The 19,259-nt window shown below is 49.2% G+C and overlaps 1 protein-coding gene across 3 annotated transcripts in view; it reads left to right on the plus strand.

Annotated features, from left to right (window-relative positions):
• The first annotated feature begins 1,060 nt into the window (after positions 1-1,060).
• The window catches only part of MYT1L (myelin transcription factor 1 like), a 133,520-nt gene continuing 115,321 nt past the window's right edge, over positions 1,061-19,259 (plus strand). For all 3 annotated transcript variants that reach the window (XM_029232120.1, XM_029232123.1, XM_029232124.1), the window contains exons 1-3: positions 1,061-1,115; positions 1,274-1,307; positions 1,538-1,600. In XM_029232120.1, coding sequence (XP_029087953.1) covers positions 1,061-1,115; positions 1,274-1,307; positions 1,538-1,600 — 152 coding nt within the window. The remainder of the gene's footprint in view (positions 1,116-1,273; positions 1,308-1,537; positions 1,601-19,259) is intronic.

The raw sequence follows: 19,259 nt of genomic DNA on the forward strand, positions 1-19,259 counted from the left end.
AATGTTGTGTTAATTTCTGCTGTCGTCAGTTATAGATATATATATATTCTTTTTCATATTGTTTTCCATTACGGTTTATCCCAGGACATTGAATATAGTTCCCTGTGCTCTACAGTAGGACCTTGTTGTCTATCCATCCTCTATATACTAGTTTGCACCTGCTGACCCCAAACTCCCAATCCATCTCTCCCACACACACCCCCCAGTACATGACATTTTACGACGTCCCCATCTTCTGCCCAGAATGCAGCTCTGGCCACAACGGGCGGGGTGAAAAATGACACAGTCCAGGTTGGAACCTGGTCAGAGGAGCTGTCGTCTTTACTGCTCATCTCTTGTCAGCCCCTCTGATGCGTTGAGTGGAATTCTCCCATGATGCGGTTGTGCTGTATATAAATTACTCACATTCACCCAGCTGGCAGTATGTTCCAGTGGCTTAAAGAGGACGTGTAGACAGTGGCTGGTTTCAGGACCCTGCACCAAAGCTGCCCCTTGAATGATCTTGGGCAAATCACAGCTGTAAAGGAAGTGTAAGAAAGACACCTCCTTACAGAATCGTGTGAGGACCCTGCAAGGTAATAGATGGAAACACTGTCATCTCCAAGTGTGAGCCTTGCTGTGACCCTGGAAAGCGTCCTGACGATTTAGATCAAGGTAGATGCAATTGTCCCCCAGGACTAGACCATGGCGAGAGTAGCCCGCACGCTAAAACGTGTCCTTCTGTGACACCCACCTCCTCCCCGCCACGACTCCTCGATCAGGTTAAACACTTCAGCTACAGGGAGAATCTAGACATTAATATATGCACTTTTTTCCTTCCTGCAAACTTCAGCCCTATCCATTATATTCTTGGCACAAAGTACAACTCAGACTGACCGACCCAGGTGTGTCCTAATCAAAGTCTTCCACTGCGGGGGCCCTGCAAGACGAGGTCTGCTTTGTTATCTTTAAACAATACGTTTAGGTTGCCTGGTCCTTCCCCAGCAGCACCCCTTCCAGAGGGAGCCCGTCCCTGAGTTGCTAGCAGGAAAGCACGCTGACTGCCTTCCTCTCTCCCCAGATGGAGGTGGATACCGAGGAAAGGCGGCACCGCACGCGGTCCAAAGGGCTCCGAGGTACGTCCCTGCTTCCAGGTCCCTGCGGGCCCTGCTGGGGTCCCCTTTGTCCTGCCGAAGCCCTCAGACCCGGCGTGGACACCGCCCTCTCGGTAGCTGTCTGTGGAAGGGGCTTCTTGGGATCGATCATCAATTTGTGTCTTTTCCTCTCTCTGCAGTTCCTGTGGAGCCGGCCATACAGGAGCTGTTCAGGTCAGTGAACAGGACGGGCAGGTATCCTGTTCAGATAGCGGGCAGGATGCACCCCAGCAGTGGTCAGAGACTGTGCGTCATAGCAGAGACAGGGCTTTCACGCGCCCGGGGGACCCAGGGCCTGCACCCCAGCCCCCTCCTCCCAGTTTCCAGCCCTCCCTGTCTGTCTGCGTCCCCCGCTTCCCTCCCATCCAGGTGGCACCTGAGTGACCCATCCTTTCCTCTTGCAGCTGTCCCACCCCTGGCTGTGACGGCAGTGGCCACGTCAGCGGAAAATATGCGAGACACAGAAGGTAAGGCCTCGGTTTTTCACGCCATGCTGAGTGACTTGTGGGCACAATGAATGGGGACCATCTTGGGGAAGCTTTCCTGTCCTCCTCGGATGTGGGGCTCTTGTAAGACGTTCTGACCACCTTCTGGGTCAGCGTTTACCCCACACCAGGGGTGGCGACTGAGGACCAGCCTTGCACCTCTCCCCACTTGCTCCTTGGGATCCTTCCCTAGGTCACTGGGAGCCATATTTCTCCTCCCCGTTTTCTCCTTCCGTAGCTCAGGATGGTAAACATCCGGTGGTAAAGTAAAGCGTGAACTTCCTGACCTTCCTGTGGGCACTCGGCTCGTCCTGGGAAAGGAGGTCCAGGCCTGGCGCCGGGCAGCTGCAGGGGAAATTCAGAGCAGGAGGGGGAAGTCCGGACAGATCACGCTCGGAGGCTTTGGGGCTTAGAGATGATACTCGTAAACACCGGGATTTCATGTCCGTGACAGAGGTGGCAACACCTGGAGCACAGAATAGGCAGGTGATGGCTGCTAAAATGCGCCACAGCGGAATCGCATCCTTCACGCCAAGACTGCGAGTCACGTGCAGCTAGCTCAGTCTTGAGATTCACTTCTCCCGAGATCCCTTTCCCTGTGGTATTAAGGCAGCTTCACCTTTCAGTGGAAGGTTCGGGTTATGATGAGTTAGAAATGTTTACAAGCCGTGACACATTTTTGGCTAATTCCCACAAACAAGGGTGCGAGGACTGAGGCCATTCAGCCCAAGCAGCCATCAGGGGCCGGGCCCAGGTACCCAAAGCTCGGGAGCTAGAGCAGGTGCCCTGAGCACCCCAGGGTGACCGTCCTTCGCTGCTTTCCACTTTATTTCCTTTTCAGCTGAACACTAATTTACGGATGAAATCAAGCAATTATTATGATTGTCCTTTAGCAACATCAAGGGGAAAATTACAAATTACTCCAAAATACCCATGCTAGCGTTTAAGGAGGCAGGGAATTTTCAGTGGGCATCCATGATGAAATGGTTTCATACCAAAGGAACGACAGGCCATGGTTAAGAGAATTTTGTGACTTAAATTATTATATTTAATTTATTATATTATTATTTGATTGTGAAAACGTATTGAATTATGTAATTTAAATATGTGGTTTTTTTAACTATATATTATTTTATGAAGGAGTATATATGTAAATTCTTTCTTAAAAATTGTTTATGTTTACAATGGAAAACAAGTTAGCCGAGCATGAGTGGATTTTTTCGCCTAATCATCTCTTCACCAGACAATAGTTTTGCTACTAGAAAGAATGATTAAATTTGACTAAAAAGTTTTAATTAGGTGTCAGGTAGTTTTAACTGGGCGTCATAACCACACTTTTGCTGGAAAAATCATGAAGTTCCCAAAGAATTATTTCAAGCGTTTGTATTCCTACCCAAGGTGCATCCCCTAGAGCTGTGGACTGATGGGCCCTGTGGGATGCAGTGTGTGTGCACAGCTCTCCCTGGGATCTCCTCCACTGCTCAGAAATGACGCTCAGCCTTAGGCTGGGAACAATGCGAAGACAGCTGGGCTCCGCCCTCCTCTGAGACCTGATGCTGCCGAGAGTACAGAACACCCTGAATTTTTCAGGAGCGAAGTAGGCGGAATTTTAGAGAGGAGTCACAGAAACAGCCAAATCGGACAATTTTACAGCAAAAATAATTTCCATTTTTTAAATTTAAAATGTTATTTTTTTACCATGAGTCATAGTGTTTGCAATTATTGGAATTCCCACTGTTTTAATAGAAATAGTGAGTGGGGAGGCATACTGTGGGAACCCAGTACACAGACACTGGGCCCCGTTTCCCCTTTGCCACTAATTACCCAAGGGGCTTTGGGTGAATTATTTAACATGTATTGACTTCAAATTTCCTCGGTTTTATAATGAGAAAGTTGCAGACTTTGTTATGTAAAACTAATTACCATTCAAAACGTACGTCACAGATAAGACTTCTCTCCAAGGAATCTCACTGAGTTATCAAGTGAGGCTTTTTCTGAATTTTATTCTTCTGTGTCTGCGTACTATCCTAAGGGGTGACACCCGAATTGCTCAGACCGAAAAGGGGCTCCTTGTCGCAGATAAGATTCGTGTATACATCAACATCTTTTGACTGGTGCTATTTCAAGTTTGTGAGACTCTTCAATTATATCTGGCTTTGTTTTTTTCTATTTTTAAAAGATTTCCTAAATGAAAGTTTCTCCCCTCTGACAGCTGTGCTCATGCACATGAATACCTGCACTACCCGCCCACCGACACAGGTGTCACCTTGCCTGCTGCCCTGTCCCCGCTGATACTCGGAGCACATGAGGCCCCTGCAAATAGGACAAGGGCAGCAGCCTCAGTTCGGGTCTTGATGAAACTGCCCATTACTTCGGTCTTTTAAAGATACATTTTCCAATGAATATATTCCCGTTAAGGCTACAATTTCATTTTACTCACATATCACACCAGTTCATAGCCAAATAAAAAGGCATTCTTTTAGTATATTGAAGTATCTATTTATTTGAACACGCAAAAATTAATTGGAGGCAGGTGAGGGGAATCAACAATGTAAAAAATAAAACATACAATTTTTAGGAAATTTGGTATCAAGTGGTAAAATGATGCCTCTCAGTTCATCTTTATTTTGAACACAAGAAAATTTCTAAGGAAGTCAAATATTGATCACAGTTTCAGTGTGCCTTCTTATTGCTTTGGAGGGCATGCACGTTGGTGGGTGGCCTTGCTGCTTCAACGGGGATTTGGCTTTTCATGATAGCTTCTAAGACTGATGGCTTTTTTCCTGTGTGGTAGAGGCAGGGTTGTGGATTTGTAAGAAATGGGGAATAGGTGATAGAGGAGGATCAATCATCAGATAGGACCTGTGAAATTAAACAATAATCTGAATTCACAAGGCATTCACAATTTAAGATCCTGGTTAAAAATGGAGAGCTAGGAATTAAATTTATAATACTTACTTTATTCGTTGGTCTGCCTTATTCAAAAATTACGTCCTTGAACTAAAGATAATCTATTCATGGGTGTTTATTTGTGTTAATAGTTCACCATCAATTTGAGGTGCCTGATAAACACATGTACAACTGCACCGTTAAAGGTTGAATCAAAGAGATAAATTAGGAGAAACATAAGGGAAATGAAAACAATTTTACCAGAAACCCAGGATGTATCAGGAGTTCTGATACAGTATTCCATTCAGTGCTGAGTCTCTGGGCAGTCAAGGTAAGAAAGAGGAAGACGAATGACAGAACCTCGTTATCTGATGCAGGCAGCTCAGCAGTTCCTCAGAGGGGTTGCGCTCCTGGCACTGAAGGTCCATTTCTTTGAATCCCTGCACACTGACCAGCAGGGATCCGAGCTCAGTCAGTATTTTTTGCCCTGATGCATGTGAACAGGGCCAGGCCTCCAGGCAGAGGACAAGATTACCAGCCGTTATCTTCAGAAACATCATTAGTATCTAGACACATGACTCTGACTTTTTTAGGTTTTATATTATTAGCACATAAGTATGACAAACCATCATGGATTTGTAGTCAGGGCCAGAAGTAAGTCTCCTGTCGTGAAGCAAAATACCGACACAGTCTTTTCTGTACACAGCAAATCCTACCTCTGCTTTCCCACTCACATCTCACGTCTTTCGCACACCTGACCGCACACAGTCCAGTGCACACGTCTTTTCTAAACTGGTATTTATGAGTAGCTGAAGTTTGCATCTCAAACGCAGGAGCCCATCCCAGGCTTTCTTTGCAGGTGCAAAACTACCCCTCTGCCATCCTAAGTGAGTTTTCCAGAGTTTGGTTCTTAGACGCCTAAATTCAGGGAAGGGAGCATCCTGGATGCCCCACTCTCCTCCCTGGACCACCTCCTTCCCAGTGTTCAGGCAGACTCGTGACCTGTAAGCATTTAAAACACCTAGGGGTGAAAAAAGAGCGTTTTTCCACGTGCCTGCAGCCTGGGCAGCAGAAAAAAAATGGAATACGTGGAGGCCATGCACTTGGAGTTTAGGAAGTTGCTGGGCTGTTGGTTGGTTGGCTAGAGGCTGCAGGCAGGCAAGGTGTGAAGGGTGCAGACCCAACCCTTGGCCTGGGGCTCCGAGGGCAGGAAGAGCTTCCCGACGACACCAGACCCTGAGCTGAGGGGGCGTCTTGGGGGACTGGGCCCTCTGCATGTCCTGGTGATGCCCCCCTCTACTGAAGATGAACGTCTTAGGGATGGAGACATGTGGACAGGAGACCGCAAGTCACTCTATCTATAATTGTTTTTGTTTGGTTCAAGGACCTGAAAAAGAGATTGGTTATTAATCCAGAGAATTAGATGAACGGATATAAGGATAGGAGCCAAAATATGGAACGTCAAAACGTTTCTGCAAAAATCTACTCCTGAGCATTTGAGTAAGATTGAACATTCTATGCCATATATTCACAACTTTTTCTCCCCACGTTGATATAAAATACTGTTTGTGTTAAAGATACAGTGCAACTTGATGTTACAAAGGGATGAATATATAGACACTAAATTCATCGTCAAAGTCCCAATAAAACTTAGAAATAGGAATAATAAAAAATATTAGTTTCTATTTCAGATTAATAAACGTTAAACAATGTAGAGGAATTTGAATTTTAGCCTTCCTTATAATAGTTATATACATACTGGACCATTTGGAATTAATTGGATTTACTTATTTCTTTCTGAATGGTGATTTTTGTATAAGCCTCCAATGAGAGAGGGAGAGAGAGAGAGAGGCAGGGGTAAAGAGAACCCTTAATGTGAATTCATTCTTCACATCATTGGTTTTGTGAACCCTCTGAATTTACTTCTGAAATTTAATAGATTTTATTTACATTTACCCTTCACAGCTGTTTTTTAAGTTACTCTTTGTTGAGCATAGGGTTCTGGTGAGATATTTGATCCGAAATCTAGCTTGAGAGACTTGCACAAGCAACAATACCCCAAAAGCCAGGGGATGGCTTTGGTATTATATTTAAATCCTTCCCCATTTAGAAAATTCAGAGTCAAATCAATTTATCTTGAAACTTTAAAATTAAAAGCCCCAAATGGTAGATTTATTTTTTATTAGAAAATTATTAAATTCTCTCTGGCTTATGGTGCACGTCCCTTCTTCAGATTTTTTTCCGTCTCATCTACCTTTGCACCCACCAGTGTGATTGCCATGGCGGCAGCCGCGGGTGAATAATTGCTTGTCTTCACGGGAGCTTGTTCTGGACCTGGAGCTGAGGGCTTGCTTCCTGATGTATGCATGCCTCATTTGGATGCTGCCAGCAGCCTGGGGGCTGTATTATTCATGCCTTGACAAAGAGCTCTCACTAAAAGCCTTGGAAGAGAGCCAGGCACTGGGAGAGATGGTGGAGCATTTCAACGTGCAACTGAGAGGAGAATCGATAATCAAAAAGGAAAGAAAGAAAGAGACAGAGAGGAAGAAAGAGAAATAGGGATCCCTATACCTCCCTTTTACTGGTTTCACATGGGTAGAATTTCCATTTGCATTACAATAAAAAAACCCTAAAAATAATTGCATTTTTTTCTAACCACGCTTGAAAGTTTAACACAATTTTCCACATTTAATTGCAAAGCTGATTTTAATTAGTAGGGTCCCGCATGTGAAAAATGAAGATCCACTTGGGTGCATGGAAACACTGCAGTGTCGGCTTTATGCTCTAATTAATGTATGGCTGCCGTGCAGCAGGGCACACTCTGGGGCGTTTATGAAGAATTCTGAGCACGCAGCCACCCAGCCAGGAGCCACGAGAATCAACAACTCCCCCTTCATTCTTCATGAGACATCGCTGTGCATCACGCCATGCATAAACTTTATAGCATGCCTGTCCTTTTCACTATTTGTCACTAATATTATGAGTCATAAGTTAGGGCACACCTATTTTGACATTAATTTGATAGCTTGCCCGGTTGCAGAGAGAGCAAAAATGTTGTGATCTCGGGACTTATGTGTCTGAAGTGGAGATTCAAAGCAAGTGGGTTTCCCAGACTCACCATTGCTTGATGCCTTATTGTGAATTGTATGTGTGCAAACACAAAATTCAGGCATGGTCTTTCCAGACTGTGGTGGCAGTTAACCTTCATTGTCACAGTAAATCCTCTATTTCAAAAAAAAAAAAAAAAACGCTTCCTGGCCATTATCCCAAGAAAACAATGTGCCTGCTGCTTGTCTATAGCACGTCCGCCCAAATGGACAGATCTCTGGCCCCGGCCGAGTCTGTTACATATTTCAGAAGACAGTGTGACTGATTCAGTGTATTTAAAGCTGCAAATAAAACAGGTCATGCATTTCAGGGTGGATTTTTGACGTTTTATAAAATTCAGGATACTTTGAAAATAATTCCACATTCATAGAGGAGGAATATAGGTATTTTCAGGTAGGAACTAAAACATAAGTATACTTAGAGAGTCTCTAATATTTACAATCTGTATTGGTTAAGAACTAAACACAGGAATTATAATCTCGGTGTGATTTATTAACTAGTGATTAAAGATATATAAACACGGCTTTGAAACATCTCCAGAACACACAGCAGAAATCGGTGTGTGGTACGGCTACCGTCAGGGTTTACCAGTTCCGACGTCCACCGTCTGTGCTGGGATTCTAGCAGGTACGCAGCCACCACGTTTAAGAACTGGTGGGCGGAGAGGGGGTCCTGACGTGAGGGTGAGGGGTGGGGGGGACGCTGGCCCGCTGGGCGATCGTGAACCGGGAACCCCGCACACCTGCCGACGGCTGGCTGAGCAGCCCCGAGCTGGTCTTCCGTGACCTGTGTGCGGGTTCCCCGCACGTCCGCACCACCAGGGACAGGAGAGGCGACACCCAGAGTCAGTGGCTGCTGGATGGTCCTCAGAGAGGTGTGAATGGTGGGGGAGGGTGGACAGGACGGACGTGTGAGCCCCTCACGCTGAGTCCAGCATGTCCGGGTGACAAGTCCAGGCCGCAACTCCAGGTGCCTGGAATCTGCAGTCAGAACCAGCGATTCCGGAGAAGTCAGCCTTGCGACCAGCTCTTCAAATCTATACTTGAGAGCAATCACATCGTTAGTATTATTACTTATACCCACACTTTGCGAAGCCCAAGGAGTCACGAGGATGACATTTGTCCTTCTGCAAAATGGTTGCTTCTCCTCCTTGGATCTTCTGTCCTGAAGAGAAAACAGGGCTTCCAAGATAAGACACCAAGAAATGACTGAACCCCCAAACTCCAGAACCTTCTTCCTGCTAAAACTGGTGACAGAGTTAGAGGAAAGAAGCTCTGCCCTCTTAGCTGTAATGTTAATTTGATGAGATTGCAGTGTTTTCATCTGAAAAAGTTTCTGTGTGACTTAGACCATTTCCAACTACAAAAAAATGGAAACCCCACTGCAAACTGGCTTAAACAGTGCAGAATGAATCGTCCACGTAAACTGGGAATTGAGGTCAATTCACGTCTGCCCCATCGTCTGGCATCTCCCGGCAATCACCCCCACGCCTGGCTCTCACCTCATCCCAGGGCTGCCTGCCGGAGCCCCAAAGTCCAGAGGAGGCCGGAGGGATCAGGTCCAGCGAAGAGGACCTCCGGATAAGCCACCGACACCGTCCTCATAGTTCTGGTGCTCCAGTGGGTCCACAGCCGGGCCTGAGCCCTCTGACTGCCAAGCCATCCCTGGGCTGAAGGCTGAATCAGCTCCACTCAGGCAGGGCGTCATCCCCGAAGCCCCGAACGTCAGTATCACCTGAGAGCTTCTTGGAAAGGAAGCATCCTGGCTACACGCCCCACCCCAAACCTGCCAACTCAGAAGATGTGGCAGGGGCCCCGCTGTCTGTTTCCCTCCCACCCCCAGGGGATTCAGATGCCCCCCGAGTGTGAGGTCACAGCTCCCGAGGGCACAGGCCTGTGTGTGCCAAGGGCAGTCACCTGCTCTAGTGGGGTTTTCAGGTAATGCAAAGAGAGGCTGTGTCCTGGGCGAGCAACCAGCAAACAAATCCAGAGTATGTGTGAAGCTGGCAGTCGAGGAAATATTTAGTGGCCGTCTGTCTGGGGAAGGACTGGACGGCCTGGTGTGGACAGGTCAGGGCTGCAGAGGCTCAGCCTTGTCCCGTGAGGAGACCCCCTCCCAGACCCAACACGGGCTTCAGGTCACGTGTGCGAGGTGGTGGGGGCAGAGGTTCCTGGCTGCTCAGAGCCCCCAGCCAGCTCTGCCCTCTGCCTGTCCCTTGGGCCAGCGAGGCTCTGTGGTCACCGGCCGTTTCCGCCCTGCATGCTTGGCCTGAGCAGAGCCTGGTGGCCGGGAGCACACGGGCAGTAAAAGTCCAGAGTGCCTCAGCTGGAAGAAAATCTGGACGCGCCCTGGAGATTGTGCACAACCCGTGGAGGGCTTACTTCCCTCATTCAAACTGGGCTACCTGGGCCCCGTGAGCCTCCGCGAGGCCCTGTGGACCTGGGAGCAGGAAGATAAATGCACCTTCCCTTTCCTGTTAAGGGAAAGCTCTGAGCTCCCCCTGTATAATTCAGCAGATTTTAAAAGCTCCACTCATTGTAATTTAGTGGCCGCTGAGCGGGCCGTGAATACGACCTAATGCTGTATCTGACATGGCCAGAGACACGCTTCCCACAGGAGAGTAGGCCGTGAGCAGCTCGGAAGAAATTTGATTCCGCAGTGATGCTCCCGCCTCGCTCCGCCAGCCCCCAGCCCATCCCATGGCGGGTTGTGCTTCTGAATGAGCTGTCTGCGCCCCCCTGAGAACCCTCTGGACCCCCGCGCCAGGGCGGGCCTGAGAGCCAGGAGGGCAGGGAGGCAGCAGCGGCCACCGGGAGGATCGTGCAGACCCAGATCCTGGAGCCAGGGTCTCTGGTGCAGGCGACCGAGTGGCCTCACCATGGTTAACGCACATATCAGGGAGCGAATTATGGAGCGGCTTCTTGGTGCTGCATCTAGGAGCAGACCCCCCCTCAGGAGGGGGCAGATGGTCCCCCCACCGCTACTGTAGTAACAGCCTCTCTGGACCACAGCCCCTCGCCTGCCCCCATCTCAGGAGACACTAGTCAGATGCTTACGACAAAGTCACCACCTTGAGTGACTAATGGACTGAACTTTCCCTGAGGCAGCATGGTTTTGCCAGAGATGCTTCTTAAATTAACCCAAAGAGATTTCTAATAAGTGATGGTGTAGGCAGAGGGGAGGGGGTTCGGGGGCCGAGGCTCTCACTGGAGCCCTGTCTGCCAGGCGTCAGCACCACCCAGCCCGCATAACCCTGGGCTGGGCCACCCGTGGATGCTGCCCCTGGAGCCCACGCACAGCCCGGCCGCGGCCTCTCCCTGGAATGGGGCGAGAAGACCTGGGACTTGCAGCTTTGAAACTTCAGGACTTGAAAAGATGAAAAAGAGTTTGCTTTTCAAATTGTCTTAACTGATCCTCCCAGGGATTTTATTGACAACAGAAACCAGAAGAAATACTGCATGCGCACAAAGGTGACTTAGGGTTAAGGGTGGGAAATGCTCATTTTCTCAAATAAGGACTAAAAATGGGATTACAAAAGAAAGCATAGTGGAAGTGGTGGCAGATTTTCATGAACATCTGTCTCGTTCTTGTCACTGTGCTCCGTTCAGGGAAGGTGACATTTGCCCAGAACATCAGACTTTTTCCCTGGATTTTGAATGCATTTTACTCTTACTTAGTCTCATGTTATAGGTGTAAATTTGTACTTTTTAAATTTTTATTTAACTTTATAACATGAGCCTTTTCTGATGTCACTAAATATTTTAATTTTCACGGCTAACTTCCATCCTATGGTGATATTGTAACTTATGCAACTCTTATTATTGGAAATTATTTATTTAGGTTTTTTTTTAACTTTTCCATGTTATAGATCATGTGTGATAAGTGTCTTTGCAGACAGCTTTTGTGGCTTTTGGCTCCTTCTTTAGGGCAGTTTGTCACAAGGAGGAGCCTTGGCTTGAAGGACGTGAGGACAGGAATGGTTTTAAGAGTTTCGTTCCAGGAAGACGGGACCTGTTTGCATTCCCAGCAGCAGAAGGGAAGGTGTCCCTGTTTCCTTCTGCAAATAATATGGAATAATTGTTTTTAAAACACTTCCTTCTTACTAAAAAAAAAAATGTTTTTGTGAAAGGATAAACTTTTAAAGGATTGGTCATTTTTCAAACAATGCTAATGCCAGAAAATTCTAGAAAAAGACATGGTTTGAAATTTAAGCCACACTTTTTCCCTCTTAAATGGTCTCACTTGTCAGTGTTCAGGTGAGCTGGACCCCAGCTGCCACCCCCCAAGACTAACCCTGGGGTGAGACCCTCCAGAGCTGAGTAAGGAAGAGGCTTCCAGGCAGAGGGGCGATGCTTCGTGCCAGGCGGAAGGTGAAAGGCTCTCTTTCTCTGTCTCGGTCACCTGGTCCCCCCTCTCGCCACCCACCAGCCTCAACATTCCAAGCCCAGGAGCAGAGGACAAGCCAGTGTCCGGTCACCAGAGCCACAGCCAAGTGCGTCAGGGTGGGGACAGAGCCCCTGAGGGAGGAAACTGTGCCTGAACGTTATATAAAAGTGTCTTTAGATTTTAGAGTGATAAAAATTTAGGCCAGCAAAGAGCAGCAGAGGTTCTGCATCAGGGCCTGAGGGTCTTCACTGCCCTGTGCTCCTCCAGCCCAGCCAGGGGCCTTGGCTGTGGCTGTCGAGAGCTCCACCTGAGAGTGTGGGTGCAGCAAGCCGGGAGTGGGCGAGCACACATTTCTGGGGCTGCTGCCGTGCAGAGGCCCTGGGGTCCAACCGAGGGTGGCATTTGGCACAGCCCTGCCCTTAGCAACCATCCCTAGACACACACGCCGACGGCACAAAAGGCAAACGGACGGTCAGACGGTTACCATTTACCGTACACAGGGGGACTGTGGCCGTGTAGACAGTGCCCTGAGACCAGGAAGGAGCAAGCAGGTGGAGGGGCTGGATTTCACCCCGCTGGGGAAACTCGCCCAGTTGCCTTATTTCAGAAAGTACAGTGCTGTTTAGGGAAATGCGCAGAGGCAAGAGAGGAGTGGTCGCCTCTGTGGCCAGGTAGAACAGGACCCTACAGACTGCTTCAAAGATGCTCTGTTTGGCTAATTACTGAGCATTTGCTGCACACACAGCCGTTGAGCAGAAGGGATATTGGGGGACAAAGGGGCACCCTGCCCTTTGACCTAAGAGGTGTGGCCCATGCCAGCGATGCGCCCAGACATACAGGATGCAGGGGAGGGTATGACCAGGGAGACAGAAGGAAGGGTCCTGGGAGAAGCATTGGATACACGACGCCCGTGAGGGGCTTCCTCCTCTGAGCCCTCTGCCGTGTGCCCCCAAACACCGAGCAGGAGACGGGGCCAGAGGGACAAATCACCTCACTTCCTTCCTGGGCACTATGCATGCCCACCTTTATCCAAGGAATGGCATGGACACAAACGTTCCCAATTTGCAACATCTTGGAAAATGGAAGTTGGAAGAGTTTTGTTGAGTCCCAGCTTTTGCTCCAGCCGGGCAGGACCTCAGATTTCACCCGTGTTTCGTCTACATCCTGTGTTATTTACACAAGGATTCATCACAACTTTCCTTTAAAGAGTAGATCTCTTTCCCACAGTCGAAACACAGCATCTGAAGCAGGATCTTCGATCCTCACAAACTTTCTTAGACACTTGTCACCACCGCACAGTTTCCGCCCGGATGTAAAATTTTCTTCCTAAATGGATTGTCATCAGCTCCTCAGAAGACAGAGGAAACTTCTCTCTCTTTCTCTCCCCAAGACATCCTTTCTTCGGCTCACGGTGGCCGTTCATGTAGTACCTGCCGGAAGATGTTGCTACTGATGTAATGAAAGGATGCTGAAGATGGAAAATGATTGGAAAGATAGAAGAACAATTTCTACAAGTAAAGAGATTGGGTTACGTTCAGTTCTACCTAAATTTATAGCCAGTAGGATCTTACTGTCTTCTCCTTGGAGGAAGTCTCCTTGATTATCATCTGACATCTGTCACCTCCACACCATGAGTCAGGACCATGGTCGGACACAGAGGCATCACGGGAAGGAAGCGATTCCTCCCCTGAGGAGGCCAGCTGTCCCGCGGATACACATATATGACAGAATGTCCCAAGGGCCCTCGGAGTCCTGTTTGGGGACCAGGGAACAGAGAAGGAAGGACCTCCATCCCCCCGGGCTGGCCAGCCTTCCCAAGGGGGAGATTCTCCACCTGGCCAGTGGGGGGAAGGGGGCACTCAGGGGAGGGCACGGCGGGAGGGCTCGCGTGTTCAGTCACCCTTTCACTTGGTGAGTCTGAGCTCTTTGTTAAGCAGCACTGTGCCAAGTGCCCAGATCCGCGTAGGAACAGACCGGGTCCCCGTAGTAACAGACCGGGCCCCCCGCAGTAACAGAACAGGTCCCCGCAGTAACAGACCGGGTCCCCGCAGTAACAGACCGGGTCCCCCGCAGTAACAGACCGGGTCCCCATAGTAACAGACCGGGTCCCCGTAGGAACAGACCGGGTCCCCCGCAGTAACAGAACAGGTCCCCGCAGTAACAGACCGGGTCCCCACAGTAACAGACCGGGTCCCCGGCATCGGATGGGCTCGGAGCCCGAACAAAGAAGCACCAGACCCAGACACGGAACTCCAGCCCATGGGAAGCTCAGGCCTAGGGGAGCCAGCCTGATGAGGCCGGGTGGTGGAGGGGGCGCAGGGAGGCCAGAAGAGGAGGCAGGGTCCTCAGTGGGACTGTGGCCGCCCCCAGCGGGGGCGGGGGGAGAAAAGCACAGCCAGGAAGGAGGCTGTGGCCATAAGAAGATCCCGATCATAGAAGGTCCCCCATGAGGACAAGGGGATGTGGAAGCCGTGGCCTCAGGATGTGGCCCAGTGGGTCACAGAGGACCGTATGTGCACAGGCAGGGTCAGGTTTTGTCCTCTCAGGAGGGAGAGAGAGAGAGAGACAGGGTGGGAGGGAGGGATGGAGGGGGGAAGGCAGAAAGTCAGTGCATTGGAGGAGGAGATAGGAGTGAAAGCTCTTGGTGACTAGGGGGCCAGAAGCCAGCCTGGCCTGAGGCGGGGGCAGAGTGGAGGGAGAGAAGGACACACTGGAGACATTCAGGGCGTGGACACAGCAGGACTCAGAGCCACCGGGGGCACTGAACCGGGAGGAAGCGGGTCCGGGAGACTCAGGTCCCGCGTCCTCAGGCCCAAGGTTCAGTACAAAGAGGAGTCGGGAGGCGGACAACACGTTAAGACGTGTTCCATGTGGTTTATGTTGCACGGCCGACAATTTCACGCTCACCTCCAGTCCTCTGTGGTCCGAGGCGGACTCCACGCGTGAGCAGCTTGCGTGTACCTTACTGCGTGCGAGAACATTCTGTCTGTCCCATGCTGTGTGGTGAGAACTGGACCCCAGAGGCCGAGTGACCTGTTGGGGTCCAGGTGATGGGCTGGTCACTGGCCGGCAAGCCAGGCCTCCCATCCCCAGCCCTGCCCACTTTCCACGATGCCGCCGGCCTTTGGACCGCATCCCAGGCTGAGATAAGCCCTCTGTGCTGGAGTTCACCTCAGTGAGGGACGTGCAGCCCAGATTCAGACAGAGAGGGGGCAGGAACGGGGTGGTCTGAGCAAGGTGGTCATTGCCGAAGGGGGCTGACGTTAGTTCCAGCCGCATCGCAGGGCATGTGGTCCTGGGAAGCACCGTGCATTCATTTGAAGGTACCTGTATGCAGCCTCTTGTTTCAGGTTCTGTTGTTGTTGCTGTTTTTCCAGCAATGGGGCCATTTGACAACCTCTGACTTTTCTTGTCATCAATTGTCATGTTAGCATCCTTCAAATTCTGAGAAGCTAATGCTCTCAAGCGGCTCCACATTCTGTACACGGATCCTCACTCATGTCTCTGTAGTACCTGATAGCTTTTAATTAATGAGAATGACCTATTAAAAAAAGATGTGAGGGGGCTTCCCTGGTGGCGCAGTGGTTGAGAGTCCACCTGCCGATGCAGGGGACGCGGGGTCGTGTCCCGGTCCGGGAAGATCCCACATGCCGCGGAGCAGCTGGGCCCGTGAGCCATGGCCACTGAGCCTGCGCGTCCAGAGCCTGTGCTCCGCAACGGGAGAGGCCACAACAGTGAGAGGACCGCATACCACAAAAAAAAAAAAAAAAAGAAAGAAAGATGTGAGGAACCCAATTGTAATAGGAACCATGAATGGAAACAGCGCAGAATCCTGGAACGAGAGCCCTTAGCACTTAGGCAAGCAGCTGAGCCCCCCAGGCCCCCGCCCACAGAAGCCTTCCACAGACAGGGAGGTCCCAGAGAACAGAGGCCCCGAGACCTCTGAAGAGGTCTGAAGACCTGGAGGCTCATAGCAAAATCATCAGTAAAGTATCAATCAACAGAAAGCAATGTATTGAACACCCACTCCTTCACTGGCACAGCGGCAATTTAGAATAATTAATTCTATGGCACACCCTAATGTCAAGGAGGGAATAGTTAAATTGAGATGATAAAATGAACACACATGAAAAAGTCAGTAACAATATAGTTACAAAAAGCATGCTAAGTATCTGATGGTGCAGAGCTTTGAAAGACAGAGGATCCTGAATTCCAGACTGACCAGTGGTGACTTTATGGAAAAAGCAGAACTTGACATGGTCTGGGAGGGTCAGCGTGAGAGGAAATGGAGAAGTAGGGCTGGAAGGAAGGAGGGGAGGAAGGGGGAGAGGGAGGAGGGGAAAGTAGGTGCTGCAGGCGCTATGCTCACACCAGGGCTGCCTTAGTTGAATTCTTTTGACTTTGGAAGAACAGAGAAACACAGGTTATTTCAGGTGAAAAGAAAAATGGGAGGGGGATACTGTAAGGATTTCAAGATTTCTTTTAAAATACAAGAAACAGTGTCAGCAGCCACTTAACCAAATCTCCTGGAAAGCAGGTTTGGGGAAAGGGCGCTGGTTTCTCTGTGTCTCCACCCATCCTCCCTGGTGGACGTCAGCCCTGTGGACCACGGACCCACCAGGCTGCTGCCTTCCCCTGGGGAAGTGTTCTTCTTGAGTCAAAATAAATTATACAGTGATTTTTTTTATGTTTTATTTGAATCTTTAAACTGCCATTCAAGGCAATAAGTATTTCATAACAGGCTACATCATTTAAAATCATAAAAGAAAAACCCATAAAGCAAGTCTCTGCCTTGCAGAAACAGAATTTTTTTAATTCTCTAAAGCCATAACGTCAAGTAAATATTTTGAAAATTTATTCATTGAATGTCTTACAATGCCTAGAACATTTATGTCACATTTAACTTAAAAATATGTACTATTCAAATCAGTCTGTCTCTTGTTTACAATACTCTACAGAGAATAAAAGAACAAAATTAAGGAAATATGTCAATATGTAGTCAAAACTGAATTGGTTTTATTAATGTATATGTTGTTGAAAAGATATCAGGAAGATGTCTGGAATGCCAGCCATTTAATTGAATAATTCAGTGAACTAAGTTACTTCTGCAGTATTTTTAAACACCTTTATATATTCTAAAGACATGTAGGAATACCCCTTTAAAAGTTCAGTGGTAAAGAGGGATGTCAACTGTACACAAGACAAGAGGAGGGAGAAAATAACAAAAAGAGAGCTCAGATTTCCGGAGCACCTTCCACATAGTCAGAAGGTGTTTTATGTATATTTTTATGTTTTTCATTTGCTGCTAAGAGTCTGAATTAGGTATTACTGTGCCCATCTTACAGACGGAGAAATTGAGGCTGGTAGGGATTAAATAAGCTGCCCAAGGTTGAACAGTTGTGTGATCTTGAGCAAGTTACTTAAGTATATGTTCTCAGCAGAGTCGCTTTTGTGTTTATGTAGCTCTGATGCTGTTCACAGACTCTCTCCGCATGCGTGATGACCTGGACCCTCTAACATCTGCATAGATACGGCCCAGCCTTCCAGGGCAGGTTCAAAACCCACCTCCTGCTGCGACATCCATCCTGGCCCAGGTCACTCTTCTCCCGCTCCTGTGGCCTCCCGGGGGCTCCGAGTGCTGTCCCGGGGTTGCAGGTTTCTCTGCTCCCACCCCCTCCAGCCAGACAGGGAGCCCCGGGGGAGCAGCTCAGGCCTCCTCGGAGCCCTCAGGGCACTTGGACAGTTCTCTGTCCTCTGCATCTCCTTCCGTCAGCCCCCCTCCCTTTCCTTAAATGCCCGTCTTCCTAGGGGTCTGTCAGTCCTCTCTCTCCACTCTTCCCCAGGAAGCCAGCTCCATCCCGCTGTGCACTGACCGCCCCAAACCAGTGTTGCCAGCCAGACCTCTCTCCTGAGTCCACCCCTCTTGCTGCTGTGGGAACTGGGACCCCGCACGTTTAGCCCACCCGAGTCAGCCTGACCTTCCTGCCCCTCTGCCACCAAAAATCCCAACAAGACCCGGAGCCTTCCGCACCCTCCAATCAGTGGGCATGAGCCGGGCTCCTCCAGCCTCTTCACCGCACTGCAGCCACAGGAAGGGTGTTTACAGTGTGAAAACGATGCCCTGTAGGACTCTTCCCACTGACCACCTTGTGATGGGCACCTCCGTCTCCAGGGCTGTCCCTCGCCATCCCACGGATGCAGTCACACCGCTCTCTGTCTCTGTCTCTCTCTGTGTCTTTCTCTCCTGCCCCATCCTTATCGGTTCCTCTATGAAGCTTTCCTGACCCTCCGTCCTGTCCACGAGGGTGACTGTCTCTGCTCCTGTCCTGTGAGGTGAGGGCTGTGTCTGCACTGCTCAAGGGAACGTTTCCTGAACAAAAGAATCAATCTATTCATTCAGCAGCATTTATGGCGAGCCTACCTACCATATGATAGATGTCAGAGAAGCAAATGTGTCAATGGATCCTCACTAGAGCCCAGTGAGGAAGGAGCACAGCGTCTCTCCCTCTTTAGAGATCAGAAGCGAAGGCAGGGGTCGCGGGGTGGGTGTCAACACCTGTCTAGTGTTACTCAGCCTTGAGATTTTCAGCAAGGAGCTCAGGATCTGCCCCTCAAAATGGGAATTATAATAGCACCTGTCTCACAGGGTCATTGTAGAGTTTAATGGATCCGTATATGTAAAGATTTTAGGAAACACCAGGCACATAATAAGTGATCTGTGAGTGGTGTTGGCATTAGCCGAGCTGCCAGTAGAAGCCAGGACTCCAGGAGCATGTTCAAATAGAATTTCTGTTATTCCAAAATAATTATTTATCCTTGACACATTGAGGCTCTTCAAGAACACAAGAAAAACGTCACCCGTAAAACGAGGAGAGACCACAAAGAACCCCTCGTGAGCCTCGGAAGTGACCGTGGCCTTTCTAGGCTCCACGAGCATCGTCCTCAGTGGGGAGAGGCCAGCGCCAAGATCATCTCATCCTACATCCTTGTCTCCTGTCAGCAGCTGTAACGAGAGGGCTCTGAGCAGGGCACACTCGGCCAAACGTGCTTTTCAGTTTCTGAGACCCTGTCCCCTGTTTGTGTTAAAATCGGAGACATGAAAATGTCAAGCAAAAGACCATTAAAAATAACATGGAAATTGGCCTCGAGAGCATGTAATACACAATATTTTATATACGCGTTTGCTGCAGAAACTCCGTGGCAGGTAACCAATTTTCTAGAATAACCTGACACAAAAGACTAAACGTTGTTTAAATCA

The sequence above is a fragment of the Monodon monoceros genome, unplaced genomic scaffold (assembly GCF_005190385.1).
Source record: "Monodon monoceros isolate NGI ecotype Baffin Bay Population unplaced genomic scaffold, NGI_Narwhal_1 Super_Scaffold_19, whole genome shotgun sequence".
NCBI classification, from domain to species: Eukaryota; Metazoa; Chordata; class Mammalia; order Artiodactyla; family Monodontidae; genus Monodon; species Monodon monoceros.